Here is a 16,214-nt window from a genome sequence, read left to right on the forward strand (position 1 = left end):
CCGGCGACACCCCCTTTTTTCTTTTTTTTGCCTATAAACTTTATTGTAACAAGTGAGTTTTAAATAACAGGATGAGAAATATGACAATGAACAGGAACGATACATGACAAGTAATGTTACCATTAGCTTTACCTGACAATATTTGAATAATACGTAAATAATCAGAATATAATATATAATATATTATATAATATTAATTATTATTAATAATATGAGGTATAAATTATGATGGATAAATACAACTGTAGGGGGCGCTGTACAATTCAAATGTCCTTTTTCATAAAGTATTCTTTTTTTTTTATAAAATCGTAGCACAAATAAATAGCAGACAGATGGTAATTTCCTAACAAGCATGTATTTTAATTTGAGTTAGATCTACCTTTAGACACTTAAAATGACCCTACCTCTTCCTCTTTGCTTTGTCCACATCAGCACATTTGTTTGTGAGAGTGAAATGCTTATAAAAGGGGTCAGACGTGTGTACAAGTGCTTTTTATTTTTGATCAACCACTCATCCTGTGTGTGCTTTCATCTGCCACAGAGTGAGGACCATGGCATGGTTAGGTAGTAGAACTACTCTACCACTAGATGGTATCATAGTATGGTTTAAATTCTGCCAAATCCCTCTATGGTGAGTGAAAAGAGGTGGTGGGTCAGTGCATTTGAAATCTGCCATGCTGTATCAAAGTGTCAACACACATCACAGTAGCAAGATGAGGTTGCGTTTTACCCCAAAAATATAGTGCCGTGAGAAGATCCAGCTTCCATTCCAAAGCAGAAAGGGCTAGCTCTGACTCTCAGCACTGTTTTCAAGGCAGGACCACATGTTTTTGATGCTCATGGTTTTGTGAAATTGAGAATGTTTATTTCCAAAACATATGAGCTGATATGGCACCCTGGGATCATTATTCTGACCTGATTGTGTGTAAAGTGTGGCTCTAGGGTGATCTGATCAATGCCAGAAATGTCACAGGAAAAAAAGATGATCTTGTGGGGATTAAAGCAGAGTTGCAACAAAGTAAGAATGAATCAGCATGAATGTATTATCAATGTTGATCTAATGATCTTCCAACCTTTTACTACTCAGTAAAGTAGATGTAAAGAGGATGTTTTTTTGGTTCCCTTTTCTCCAGAAATACTGCCTTTAACAATCTTAGTAACCTCCTTCCAAAACAAAGCCAGCTGCCAGAATCGGAGGAGTTTTAATAAAATTGGAGAAAGCTGTTATTTAAAAAAAAAAAAAAAAACAAACATCAAATCCCATTTTAACCACTGAAATTCCTGCCCCATTCAAGTCACTCACATCTGCAGCTACTTTAGAATGCAGCAGCTGAAACATGAACTACTGCTAAATGAAGAGATCAGACAGGATATTTCCTGTTCAATCATTTCAATAGTACAGTTACCAAATAAATTCTGAACTGGTGGAAAAAACTATCACATTTAAAGCATCCAGGGTTTGCTACGGCAGTACTTTAATTTCATTTGACTATCCCTTGGTGTGGGCTTAATTTAGCTTAGTCCTGAATCTTCTGTATTCCTCTTTTTGTATCATTTTTTGTGGTATTATTTCTAACTTATGCTGCAAACTATTGTCTTTTTTTAGTTATATGTAGAATTTATTGTTAGCAGCTGGAAGAAAATACCACCAGAATTAATGCAACTGCTCCACTGGACTGGATGTAAAACATTTCTGTGGTTCCTTCTGTTGTTCTTTGTGGCTCTTTGACTCATGCCTCTCTTGAGCAGGTTTAGGCTGGGAGGCCCTTTTGTTTTTCAGTGTTTTAACTATGGTGTAAAAACAGTTGAGTGGTCAGGGCGATCGCTCTTTTGGCTCTGTCTCCCCAGGCGGTCCTGAAGCCTTCAACAGACCTCCATGACTCATGCCATTCATCACAATAAGTGAAATCATATATCCAGAAAACATACAGTTAACGGTCATACAGCAGACTATGAGTGGGTCCTCCAGTTTAGTGACTAATGCTGACTCCAGTGTTCTGAGGTCATATACTTCTTTACAAAGAAGATTCATTTGATAACAGGGTTTCAAGGTTTGAGTCTAGAATAAACAAGCTTTTCATGCCAACCACATGAACAATGAAAACCATCTGAATTTTTGGTCCCTAATAGATGAATTTAACAGACTGCGTATCTGTTTGGAGGCAGCTGAAACTTAAGGAGCACGCTTCTCATGGCTCAAATGTTCCTTTGTTTGTTATCCCTGGGTTGTGATTGGTGCTTAGATTGCTTCTTTCTGTCAAAAAAACTCATTAAAATAAATCTCACTTTTGCAATCTCAGCACTCGTTTCTGGGCTCCACAGCTAAATGAAATATCGCTCCTCTGTATGTTTTAGACTACTAAGGGAGAGTGGAAACTGCCGCTGTCTGCAGCTCAGTGAGCCTTCCCAGATCCCTCCAGATGATCATCCATCTTAAACAAGTGTCTGTTAAGCTTTAAATCAAAAGGGCACTTAGGAACGGACTTAGTTATGGAGTTGTTTAACTGTTCCAGTTCGGGCAAAACTTAGTCATGGTGTTTATTTTCACAGAAAACAGCTCCACATCCTGTCTGTTGATTTGCTGGTTGACACTAACTGAACTTTTGAGGCCTAATGAGTCACTCTCACGGACATTCCCCCAACAGCAGATGTCTTTCAGCAAACAGCAGTAGAGCCAGCTTCTTCCAAAAATCTTCCGAGCCTGGTGCCACTTTGGTGGTGAAATTCATGGACAGCAAAGCTTCACTTAGTGACAAAGAGGGCTTTCACATCTGAAACCTGCAGCAGTTCTCAGAGGACCACACTGCAGCAGCCCTCGGCCATCCCTGGTCTGCCGGCCAGGTAGTCGACGGGGTGCAGGCCTGAGTGTGGTCCCCTCACCAGAGCCAAGGATGTCACCTTCTCTGTTCCAACGTCTGACTGCGCAGGAGTTTGGTTTTGGTAGGCTAATCATGCATTTCCATACCCCCATGAGGCTGTATAAAATGTGAGGGTTCAGTGTGTGGTTGGCTGAATTATTGGAAGACTTCAGTTACAGCCCCTGTGGTGACGGAGCATCCCACACTGGCAGTCTGTGCAGTGGTTGGGCTCAACGTTTGAGAGGCAGACTTGTCACAGGAAGGTTGCCCTGCCATAAAAAAGGGTAAGGTTTAAAGGACAAGTGTGCTCAGATGGCTCGCTGTTCAATAAAACTCTTGGAAGAGTGTCTCAGCCTGCACTTGACCTTTTCAGCCGTATACATCCTAGTTAAGGAGCTTGTGTGGGTTGACACACGTATCTATTCTCATATTGGATACATACACTTAGATGGGATTTGTAAAATTAATAGTTTGACATTTTGGGAAATGTGCTCATTTGCTTTCTTGCCAAGAGTGAGATAAAAAGATAATTTCCACTCTAAGGTCTGGAAACAGGTAGCCTGGCTCTAGTGTCCACCAACTATTACCTAATTTAACTAATTAACACACTATATTTAGTTTGTTTCATCCATACAAAAAACAAAACGGACAACTAGGGACAAGAAGTTGTGGTCTTAGAGGGATTTATGTGTTGGAGTATTACCAGTAAAACCACAACTTTTACGTTTTTTGGATAAATTAAAAGATTTATGTTAATGAGAGAGCTGTATAGATACTGGTGATGTTTTAAACTTTGCACAGAGCCAGGCTTGCTGAGTCTGTTTCCAATCTTTATGCTAACATAAGCTAACTGTCGCCTGGTTCTAGGTTCATATTTAGCACACAGACATGACCGTGGTATTAATCATCCAATTGTAGGATTTATCTCTATGAGATGTCTCCTATTTCTATTTTAAACTATTCCTTTGGGAACAAATGTAATCAAACTTCTAGTTTTTGTGCTAAGCTAAACTAACTGCCTGGAGGCTGTAGCTTTATATACAGATGAGATGCGTATGGATCTTCTCTTCTCTGAATATTACTAAAAATGTCGACCTATTTCTTTAAAATAAAAAAATAATACAGACATGCAAGACACAAACCCTGCAGATGTTTGATGATGTGACAAATTTAAAGTATAAAGTATTCATTGTGTTTTGTTGGGCAGTGGAACGAGAAGAATAGACAGTGAAAAAGAGCCGTGTAGTTCAGGTTGTCAGCCTGACTTGAAATGATGACTCGCCCTTACCCAGTCATCCGCAGAAATGTGTTACCACTTGAAAAGAGATGTTTCTGTAAAGTATTCATCCGTCTCCTCACGACTTTTTCATACCAACAGAAAGCACACACAGCCCTGCATTATAGAGAACTCTTATCACAGATAAACGCAGTTATGCCTAATATTTTTAGTAAGAAAACATTCTTTGGCACCTCCTTCCAAAAGGACTTATCTGTTTGACATTTGATCTGCATGACTCACAGCCACCAGTTAGTTTGGAACGTCCATGTAATCTTAAGAAAGACTAACAAGTCAAATGTCATGTACTAATTATGACTTGGTTAACAGTATAAATCAGCATGGCACATGAAAGGAGTTCTTTTGAATCCAAATGAACAAGAATCTCTTCTGATGTGACCCTAAATGTTCTCAATTTATTGGCTGTTAGTTGTGTAATACTGTTCTGCCAAGTATTGTGACTCACTGGTTTCAACTTTTATTGCTGTTTAATTTTAACATTATGATGCCGTTTTTATTGGACACTGCTCTTTTACATGTACATAAACATACTTCCATGTCCAGTTGGGATTGACCGGTCTCCCTGCTTTGTGTTTTGTTGCTTCATAAAAGTTTGTTAAAGAGATGGGTGTGAGGGTGATTGTGGTCAATAAGAAAAAACACAATATGAGTATCTATTTTGGGCTCAGAGACTAAGGGCTGTTGGATGCAGCACTGTTGTTCAAAGCAGACCCACCACTTCAAACCCCCCCGGCTCCCCTCTCCTCTGGGATGGTTCCACCAAAAGGATGCCGCTTTGCTTCCATACCATTGATTACAGAGTGCAGGCACCCGTGACCTTGTCAGTGACAGCTATTTTTATGAAAACATACAGTTCAAGCATTTTTCTGTGGAAAGAATGTAAATTTCTCTGTATTTAAAAAGAAGAGGGGTGGGCTGGGGGAGGGGGAGTAACTTGGAAATTTGGACTGATTCCATCCCAGTTCATCCCCTCCCTCCTCTCTACTCTCTCCTCTCTTTTTCTTTCTCCATCCTGTCTGGCTTTCAGCAATGTGTTTCTCGTTGTCTGTCCCATTGCCTTTAACGCTCAACACGCTTGGTCGGCATATTTTTCGTGCTCGAAAACCACTCAAAACACAACGTAATTCCATCTTTTTTTTCTCCCAACAATACTTGTTTTTTTTCCCAGAGTCATACTGAAATTTAATCAACAGCCAAATGAGAAAAACATATCACAGCAATTTCCATATGTGCAAGCACACTAGAATGATTGTCGTATATACAGTGGAGGAAATTAGTTCTATTTTCTGTACCATCATTTACTGTTCCCTCAGGACACCTGGCCCTGTTCACTGTTATGATAAGTTAATTATACACATAAATTATCATTTCTGGTCATTTGCACCTGGATAAAGCAGTTTAACATACAGTATAAAGGTCATTCTAAGTGTAGAGAGAAATAATAAACTCAGTATTGTTTTTGTGTAATCAAATGTACATAAAACCTCCTTTCTTTCTCCAACTCCTAAAGATGCTGGGCTTTTCAGTTCGCAGAAGTTGATACGGAGTCTAAATAAATCTATATAGGTATTAAAGTTTATCTTCCAGCTCCCAGCAAATATAGCACAAGTTAAACACCATGAACGAGTGTTTCCCCCCACATGTTTATCTTGGCGAGGTAGGAAGAGCTGCATTTAGATCTTGTGGCACTAAAGCTTATGAATGAAATCAATTCCAATGAAGTGTTGTTAGGATGTGGTGCCTCCTCTCCACGGGGCGACCTAGTAATGAGGAGAACACTGCGGTCTCTTAATCAGAAAGACAGCTTGCATTATTTAGCTGCAAAATTTTGGCAGTGATACTTAATTTCCCTTCACCATCATATGTATTTGGTGGAGCTGTATGGCTTACTATAAATAGTCATGTCCCTTAAATCCTTCTATGTGTGCATCTATTATGATATAAAGACAACAATGTCCACGCAGTGTCAATGTCTGTTAGAGGAGGCATTTCAAGTCACTATTGATGGTTGGTAGTCTCCATTGGTGTAGTTCTTTTATGTGTGATCAACCAGTTGCTGATGACTTATACAGTTACAAGGTTTAGAATTAGGTTCAAGTTTGCCCTGGCCTCCATTGCTGCCCCTTGACCAGCCTGGCTTACAGTATCTCCTCAGTCTATGGGCCTGATCAGCATACGGACAGACTTCATAGAGTAGAAACCTCCGCCATAGTCGGCCCAGAAGATCCCATCTTGGAATTTGCTGCGGTAGACGCCTCCGGTGTACCAGACACCGTTAAGATTGGCTTGGCCACAAGAGTTGTACCACCAGCCTCCTTTATGGAAATGGGCACAGTTACCTGTTGTGGACAAACAGGAAGGGTAAGGATTAGCTCTATGAGGAAGTGTGTTTCTCACAGAGAATTTGATTTGAAAACATCTACACATTGAAAGAAATTTTCAAGAAAATCCTAGCTTTCTGTTTTGCATTGTGTAAAAAAAAAAAACAGCATACCACTTTCTACAACAATTTGTGTGACACTGTGTTTTTTGTATCTATAATCAAACATAAACTACAACAATGATCTCCTTCATGGACACTGTCAGCCTCCAGGAGAATTGTGCCCCATATTTGCATAAGTTAAGTTATGTCACTTGCTTCTCACATCTCACAAAAATCACATTTCAAAAATGTGTTTTTTTTTTTATCAGACTACCTTGAGTATCTGGAGTGTCTGATTTTTGACCAATAAAATATAACTGTATGTCAGTTTTGCTGTGTAGAATGTGAAAACTTCCAAGCTTAATATCAGGTAGATCCCTATAATTCAAGGTCACAATATTAAAAGAAATTATTGAAATTTCAATAAAAATATTATTATGCAAGTCAAAGAAGGCTATGTGCTACAAGAAGGCAAAGGGACCCCATGTTCATCTACCTGAGAAGGCGTCCTTGTCTCGATCCAAAGTAGTGAACTGTTTGCCATTGTGACTGCTCAGGGAGTCTCCGGCATTGCCCTGGTAGGTGCCCAGCCGCAGGCGGTAACCCTCGCTCTCTGGCTCTAGATGAAAGCTGCTGTACTGAGCGTAGACCTTCTTGCCCATCCAGTCTTCCAGCTCCACCAGCAGCTTGTAGTCCCCCTGCCTCCCAAGGTTATAGATGCCTTCCAGACCGAGCCAGTATTCCCCGTCTATGTTGCCAAAGCCGCTCTGAATCAAAAGAAGATTAAAAGGAAGGTTACTGAAAGATTACAGAAAATAATATGTGTTGTTTTTTTATGTGGTAGCCTGAAGAGTTTAGAAACATGAGAATTGTTTAGGAACATAAACCTCCTTGTGGATGAGGCTCTGGGATTGTCACAGAACAAATGAGAATTTTCTTTTTGATGACATTTTGGTCACAGTTCTGTAGTTAAGACAAACTACAAAACTTCAAAAGAAAAAAACATTGTGGTAAAAGAATGCCACCATGTCTTTGAAATTTCTAAGAAAGACATGTTGTAAGGTTTATGCAGGAAAATAAGCATCCATCTTCAGAATGCTGGTTCATCGCTCAAACCCAAAAGATCTCTTGGATCCCTGCTAATGGTGAAACTGGCCTGGGCACTTGTGTTGAATAATCGCAAGCAATCTGCAGCTGGCCATGTGCCTCCAGAACACTTCACTTGGTAGAGGAGGTTGAGGTTTGTGATTGTGGATTAGCTGGGTGAGCCAGCAGATGATGAATGATGTAGGGTTTCAGTCCGTGGCCTCCTCTCTGGTGCTGTGTGTGTGTACATGTGGCTTTGTGGGAGAGCGCAGAAGCAAATCAATGTTGAAGAGAGCAATTTAGCTTCCAGTTACACATGCACAAGCCTGGCCGGGCTGAATGGAACACTGGATCACCGAGGCTGCCACCAGCGATATACTCCATCTCATTCTCACAGAGCTTTGATGAGAGGGTCTATATGGTGTGGTGTAGTAAGCCAACAAGCCAGCAATCCAGAAAGGCACCATAGTAGTAGCGGTTTTGGAAAGAAACGCCTGCAGTTTCAGCTATGGAACATACCTTCCTAGTGGGCCATCTAACGTTTCATAATGGGAATCTCAAACCAAAGGACCTCGGACGAATAGTGCTGCTGACTGGGCATTATATTTTACAGTAAGTGAAAACACAAGGATTCTGGCCCAGGAAATAGTCCCAAAGTCCCCAGATGGTTCCTCTAGATGTTCCATGTAACGGGACCCCTGTTGTCTCTGGGTGAGCCAAATATTCTGGTTGGCTCAGGGGAGGAGACAGAAAAAGAAGACAGATAGGGTAGGGGAAGTGTCATTATCATCACCTTGTAGTTGTCCCAGTTCCTGAAGAAGTTAACCGACCCGTCTCTCCTGCTCTGGATAACGGCCCAGCCCCCGTTGTCTATATCCTGTTCACACCAGACCTGCACGGGCCTCTCTGATTCATCTGGTCTGATCAGGTACATGCCGCTGGTGCTATGGCCCCCTTCCTGCGCCTCGAGACAGTCTCTGAACGGGCCTGAAGGAAAGAACAATAAGAGAGGGAGGCAGGTGGTAAGACAGACAGGGACCAGCTGGAAATGAGAGAGGAGGAAGCGTGCAAAGGATAGATAGTTTAAAACCTTTTTCTGACTTTTTTATATGGTGTTACATTTCCTCCATTAGGATTAGATTTACCATCTGACTTATTTATGTGGTATATTTATGATACATAATATATATGATATATTTAATTCATAATTGATATTCCAATTAGGGTAAACAGGTTGTAAAAAGTCTGTAAATTAGCTGTTAGTTACTAAAAATATATTTAATATTTTTTGCAAATGACATATATCATAAAATTATACAGATGTTATATGGTTGCATATATTGGTTATGTTTACAAAAAAGATTATTCTGGTCTCTGAATGCCAGAGGACTGAGACAACAACATGAGTGCCACAAGTTTACATGATGAGGAAACACTGAAGTCACTGTCCGACAGAGGAAAATAAGTAGGAAAAACCAGAAAACAAGAACAAAATCACACAAGCAGAGTAATATAAAACCCATTTATGTAGTTCTGCAGAGATACACTGGTTTACTATGTCCTCCCAGAACAGCAGAGGACAATGACGCAAATTAAGTAAATTTAAAAATAAATTACTTGCCTTAGTGTTAGGTCAAAAAACCAAAATAGATATCTTGTTAATGCATGGCAGAAGTACCTAACATCTGCCTTTTTTGAGGTAATTCTACATTCTCATTAGATTTTTAATTAATACCATATGTAGCAGGGCAAGTAACTCTCTCCTAGTTGATAATATAATAACAATAATATAAAGGTGTAGTCCATTCACCTCTTGAGGTATACCAGAAGTGCCTCTACTTTGTGATTTGCAGGAGCCTATCATGCTAGCCTGGGTTTTGTCTACGTCTCACACGCAATGGAACAGTCTTGTAAAAGGATCATTTTCATACACAGCTGCACTGAAATCCTACACACTTTATTATTCTTGGGCGAGAGCAACCTAAATGTGTCAGGAATTTCTGTTGATGAGCAAAATCGCACTGGTTAGGTCTTTCTTTGCTTTGCTTTAAGTCCCCTGCCTCAATTGAGACGTTACAACATTTTTATTTCCATCCTGATTTGTGTTCTTTCTGTAGAGGGGGAAGCAGAGTTCCAGCTGAATTTGCAAATCTTTAACCTTTGAAAATGAGGCCACTGGCCCACCTGCAGATGTATTCAAAGTCAGTGGTTATTATTTTGTTATGGTTGGCCTGCTATAGCCTAAATTTTTACCATGACTGTTTCTGATTTGTTAGACTGAATCAATGAATAAATGAATGAAAATGAATGAATGAATGAATGAATGAATGAATGGATGGATGGATGGATGGATGGATGGATCACTTACTAACTAATTCTCTCACTCACTCACCTTCAGCACTGAAGTTTCTCTGTGGAGGTTTCTGAACCTCCAGGGTGCCACTTGTAGGTGACGGCCCAGAGCGAGAGCCCCTCTCTCGGGCAAACCCTCTGGTGTTGTCCCTCTGGATCTCATTGGTGAAACGTGGCACATTAACAGGAATGTTCTCAGGCACCACCTGCACAAGTGGAGGTCCCATGGGTGACTGCTCATGCCTCCGGCTGTAGACCTGCATACAGCGCTCCTCCAGTGCCCCAATCAGCACTGACTGGTTGTTGACTACTGCAGACAGGGCTGAGTATTTGGCCTCCAGCTCCCTGTACCTGGAGGCTAAGCGCAGAGACTCAGAGGTGGCATTGAGGATGCGTGTCTCCAGCTGTGCCAGCTCCAGTGAGTTGTCCCTCTTCCTGATGATCTCGTGCAGCAGCTGCATGTAGAGCTGGGTCACTCTAGAGTTCATGTTCCTGCTCTCTTTCCTGAGCAGCTTCATCTCATTCACCAAGTTGCCGTCCACATCCACCACCAGCTTCAAAGTCTCCATTTCCCGACGCTGCTTTGACAGGAGGTCACGCACCGAAGCCACATCTAGGCGTGTCACTCGGTCTTTGTCGGTGGAATAACCGCGGGCGGCACAGATGGGTCCTGTGATCTTTTGCTCAGGGACCAGGAAGGTGTAGGAGCATTTCTTGCCTTCGCCGTTGGCCTCTGGAGCTCTACGTATCCGGGAGAGGATGGGGTTCTTGGTGAGGGCTTGGCTGTTGCCCCAGAAGGACAGACAAAACAGAATAAATATGCTCCATGTTCCAGGCCTCATGGTTCCTCCTCTCTTTATCACCAAACAAGCTAAAGATCTATAAAAAAGAATGAAAACTGCATCCATTATACTTAAGGAAAAGATTGGTGTTATTCCATGTTACACTTCTTTAAAACCAACATTGTATTAGTCTGTCTCTCATAACTTTACAACTTCCCTACTTGTCTTTGGCACTCAGCCCTAAATCCATTGAAGCCTACAGAAAACTTCAATCTTTAAAATGACTCACAAATATCTATAGTTTCATTTTCTGCTAGGTTAGCTGCATGGAGAGCATGCAATTTGATATACACATTCATGTCCCCCTCAGAATGAATTGTAATCACTTTGGTGATAACCTGACTTTTTATCTTGGCCATCATCAGGTCAAAATATTTTACTTATTTAGTTTATAACTGAATACTTGCACAACTAACAATATTCTGCCTCCGCTATACTTTGTGTTAATTAGCAAATGTCAGTATGCAATTACGCTAAACTATGATGGTGAACATGGCAAACATTATACCTGCTAAAAATCCGCACTTTAACATGGCCATTTTGAGTGTGTTAAGATGCTATACCAAGCTTTGGCTACACAGACCTACTTGTTAGTAGGATGAACTCACTGTTGGCTGTGGACCTTTCATTGGCTGTGTTGACAATAAGAAAGATATTGAATGTCAATTACTTTTTCTTTAATTTGGTCCAAGTATTTACAAAGAAGGTTCCTTTTTGTTACCGCTCATGTTATACTTTTTGTTCAATTTCCTACCAGATGTTTTCTTTTCTCCCCTAATCCAATATAACCACTGTGCCTGTAAATCTTAAATAGTCAAGGAGCAGCAGTTGGCATGATACAGAAGAGAGCTTCCAGTTAAAACTTAACACAAGAGTCTTGCTTAATTATGAAGTAAGTTGTCATTAAAATGTAAACTGAAAACTAGCAGACTGTGGCAAAGGCACAGCTGGCTTCACACAAGTACTGCAGACAGTCCTGCCCTTGGCAAATGTGCCTTCTGGTAATCTTGTGGTGGAGTAAGAGCAGTACCACCCACCCACCACAAATCTGTTATCTTAACTCATATTTTCAATACATTCCCTCATGGGTTCTCTTTCATTACAGCCCTCACCACTTCTGTATCAGGTGTCTGGGTGTGTGCAAGTGCTGGGATCTGTTTTTCATATTTCTGTAGGTCTCCTGGCTCAGACCTTCCATGAACCTCCCCTATAGCCTTTCAGTGTACCTGCACTGGCTCAGTATGTTACAAATGTGTGGGATTTGACTGAAAATTCAAATGTTTGGTATAAAATGGAGTTAATGTGGCCATGGATGGCATTAAAAATTTCACTTTAATAAGAAAGCGTCCACTGCCAGTCTTTGATGGATTCATGTGTAGAGCTGCATATGTCAGTAATGGTAGAAGTCAGCAGGTGATTATCATTGCGCCTCACTGACTCATTTTAACTTGCCATTTCTGCCTGGCTGGTACAAGTAGATAAATCTGAATTTGGTAAGGAATAAAATAAATGGATGTGTCTGAGGAGCAGCAGGGGGAGCAGGAATCCCTGATTTATGAGTAATGTTTTCTGGAGTCTATTTTTGGAAGGGAAGCTTGTGTTTTGATCTTATTCGTTTTGACAGCACAACGAATGGAGCAGGGGTGGGTGACGTTCAAAAATGCATGCTAAGTGAAAGATCCCTCCTTCCATCTTCAATAGCGAGGCTTGGATCTGGAAGTGGAGCTAACGGTGAGCCAACTTCAGGCTGATTTTGGCAGTCGGACCAAATCCAACCAGAAGGCAGTCTGGTGGATATGCCCAAAGAGGTTAAGTCACCTTCATCTAACACTTCTGACAGGCACACAATATGACCCAGTTCACATCGGAGCTCATCAAAACAAATCTGCAGAGGATTTTAACAGATGCAGAAGAAGCAGAATTAAATGGGTTCAAGAAAGAGACAGCAGGGGCTTTGAATCATTTCTGTGGTCTCTTCTTATGTTTAGTTGCACTGAAGAGTCCTGACCACAGTTAATGGGACAGATCCCAGAGCATTACCTAAGCTCAAACTGCTGCTGTAGCAAAATAGTTCTCTTTTATCATTGTCGAAGGAAAGAATGCTTGTCTCAAGGGAAATATATAACATCAGGTTTTTGTGTTTTCATAAGGCACAATGACTTATTGACAGAAAGAAAGTGTCTGAGCCAACATTAATTTTTTAATAACTGGCTTAAAAGTTCAAAAATGCCCCGGCGCCTGTATTTTGTCTTCAAAATATGGAACAAGCTGCAGTTTGTTTTGTCACAGATTATAAACCATTTGGGGGAATAGGAAAAGACACTTAAAGGAAAACGGGCCATGTGTCAGAGCTCAGAAACACCTTGGCACTGTCAGTCAGTTATTATTACCCGGAGAGGACTTTTTCCTGTCTTTCCGTAATCACAGGTCATCTCCTTCAATAGCTCGGTCTCAGCAATTGGCCCGTCTTCACGTCTCCAAGCCCACAATATGAATCTCACAGGCCCTGGCCTGACAGGAGTGACAGTGTTTACACAGAGGCTCCTCAGCCAGGGCTGTGAATCTCATCGGCAGTTATTACCACCAGGTTTCTCTCTGTCGTTCACACCCTGCTGGTCTTCATCAAGTCAGCCACAGCAACCATGTTTTTTTTGTTGACTTATTAAACTGGTATTTTCTCCTCTCCTCCCTCAGAGCCAGACCTGACCAGATCCAGCCACCTCATCTATATTAATGCAGTCCTTACAACGAGACAGGTCAAACTTTGCGGTGGCTGGTTTTCCCAGTTCAGAGGAACAGGAGGACTCTGCCAATCAGCCCACTGACTCTAAGTGGTGCCACTGAGCTATTACTGTCTACTGGTAACCTCCCCAATTAAAAGATTTTCTTTTACACTAGAACACTCAAAAAGTTTATCCAAATACCACATTTACGTCCCCTACTTTCTCTCCAACTTTATTTCCACATACACCATGAATGTATTGCATATCAGAATGTCCAAGTTTTCCAGTCTAACTTTGTTGTGGCTTTTACCCTGGGCCAGCAGATTCTTAGGACTCTGCCAATTAGCCCACAAGTTATTCTGATGGTGCCACTGATTAGGTCCGTCTGCTGAGAGGACGACGTGATGCATGAGCTTTGTACATGGTGTATATGATCACGGGGTCTGTACCAGATGTACATATGGAATATTAAAACAAGCATAAAATACAGCTTAAATTCATATTCATGTCTAGAGGACCTAAATCCAATTTCATTGTTACCTTTACCTATTTATTCATAGTAATGACCAGGAAATCTAAAGTCTTTACAACTTTAAAGTATACATAAAAAGCATTCAAATGTCATTCATTTTTCAAATACTAGTATTACAGAAATTAAAAAATACAAATCTTACCTGTGTCAGTGAGTTGAGTCAGCGGTCCAGGAGTTGCAGGTAAGACCCAGCTTGGTGTCTCAGTTGTGTTTCCTTTGCAGCTTCATGCTTTCCATTCTCCTCCTCTCACTCTCAGTCTCCCTCTGTCTTTGCTCTCATTAAGAATGAAGGCCTGCATACAGCTGTGGCACAAGCAAACACTCTCCACTAGGAGAACAGTAGAGGGTGGTCCATATGCAGAAAGAGGGAGGCTGATGGTGTGATTTTCTCTGTAGTCTGAGCAGAGGGAAGGCTTGGCCCTGCCTTCCTCCTCTGATGTCGCGTAAAGTTTGGGAAGAAAAGACAGACTCCTCCTAATATAAGGTTTCACCACAAATGAAAAACTAAGCAGTGAATCAGACTGGCTGGGAGTCAGCAAGAGGGGTGAAGACACTCACACTCCAAATCAATCTAGCTGTCATCATTTAACTCTCATATGGTCTTGTTACAAGGTTGTATTGCCTCCCACATGCACTATTTGTCTTGTAGAAGTTGATGACATGCACATAAACTCTCTTTTTCTTTCTTTCACACACACACATCTGACATCTTCATTCATATAACTACTATTTCTCATTGTCTACATACTCCTCCTCACAAAGCTGTTTCCTATCAGCTCTAATCTAATGACTGAGTGATTCTGGCGATCAAGTAGCTTTAGCATATCAAGTGGAAGGTCTGTTCTGGATGTGAGCGTTTCTCTTGTGTTTGCTCCGTTTATGGGATGTGTGTGTCTCTTGCGGCAACCCAAGAGCTATTGGCAGCTGTGTTTATTTGGTTATGAGGACAATATGCAGAGGGCTTTGCAGACAAAAAGTACGCCCCCCAGCTAAATGTTTTGGATTGAGGAGGAAGCACAGGCTTTGATGCATGGGGATTCTCTGCGTGGGGAGAAATACTTCAGCATGTGGGAGGACACATTTGCTTAACAACAATCGAGGCAGGACATTCATAATGTAGGAGTGTGAGTGTATGCTTGTGTGTGACCCATACATGTATGAGAACATGTGTTTGCGTATGTGTGTCTCCAAGGTAGTCGGTTGTATATAATAGGGGTCGTCCAATTTAAATAAATTATACATAGATGAACATGTGTTGGGAGGAAGCTGTTATTGAAAGAAGCTCAAAAAACACATTTGTGCTAATTCAGTCCATGCCTGGAAAACGTCATCTGCAGCACAGTTAACAAGCCCTTCTCTTGTGTTGTCTGAATCAGCGTTTCCAATATGTGGGAAGAGCCCAACTGAGGGGTCCCGTAATAAACGTGAGAGGGCCCAAGACGATGTAAGGGATCAGAAAGCTTTTTTTTTTTAGACAAAATTATTATGGTTAATTTTCTGAACTTTGAGAAATGTTTCCTTTTTTTCTTGTGAAATATGAGATACTTTAAAAATAAACAATCTTAGCAGGACAAATGTCTCTGTGTTTTTTAAAAACATAAAACAGGATTTGTTTGTGTCCTTGTGGGACGCCTCCATGCTACATTTGTGCCCTAATGTCACATTAGACACAAGGCAAGGTCCTTCTATATAGTTTGCATGTACAAAAGGGAGTTTGGGCCTTTGTATTTAGGGATTCATTGTTTAGTATTGAAAACGTACATTTCCCTATTACTAACATAAGCTGTCACACAGGTTAAATGTTAAATTCCAGCTCTCTCTGTGAGCCCCTCCTTGTGGCTAAACCAGTTTATTGCCACCTTCACAGCTGTTGCAGGTAGCCTACATTAATCCTAAATAGAAACCAGTGGTGGAAGAAGTTTTTATGTAAAAAGCAACTAGTAACTATATATGCACTTAAGTACAGTACTTGAGTAAATGTACTTAGTTACTTTCCCCCACTGCTAGAAACACTGAATGTGCAAGAAAGTACGATCGATAGATGAAGTTAAAAAGTCTAATAAATAGTGAGAAAAACTAAACAACCCCGGTGACGTCATTCG

At 41.0% G+C, this 16,214-nt stretch overlaps 1 protein-coding gene across 1 annotated transcript; it reads right to left on the bottom strand.

Annotated features, from left to right (window-relative positions):
• Positions 1–4,599: 4,599 nt before the first annotated feature.
• angptl1b (angiopoietin-like 1b) lies at positions 4,600–14,577 on the bottom strand. The gene is made up of 5 exons (XM_051405615.1): positions 14,255–14,577; positions 10,056–10,894; positions 8,457–8,650; positions 7,074–7,344; positions 4,600–6,494 (listed from the first exon to the last, which is right to left on the bottom strand). The coding sequence occupies exons 2-5, from the start codon at positions 10,855–10,857 to the stop codon at positions 6,307–6,309; spliced, it is 1,455 nt and encodes a 484-aa protein (XP_051261575.1). The 5' UTR covers positions 10,858–10,894; positions 14,255–14,577; the 3' UTR covers positions 4,600–6,306.
• Positions 14,578–16,214: the final 1,637 nt, after the last annotated feature.

The sequence above is a fragment of the Dicentrarchus labrax genome, unplaced genomic scaffold, assembly GCF_905237075.1.
Source record: "Dicentrarchus labrax unplaced genomic scaffold, dlabrax2021, whole genome shotgun sequence".
NCBI lineage: Eukaryota > Metazoa > Chordata > Actinopteri > Moronidae > Dicentrarchus > Dicentrarchus labrax.

Coding starts and splice junctions, on each gene's coding strand:
- angptl1b (XM_051405615.1), bottom strand. CDS start 10,857: ATGAGGCCTGGAACATGGAGCATATTTATTCTGTTTTGTCTGTCCTTC. Junction 8,651..10,055: donor GAGAAACTTCAGTGCTGAAG/GTGAGTGAGTGA, acceptor TCTTTCCTTCAG/GCCCGTTCAGAGACTGTCTC. Junction 7,345..8,456: donor GGAACTGGGACAACTACAAG/GTGATGATAATG, acceptor CTTTTGATTCAG/AGCGGCTTTGGCAACATAGA.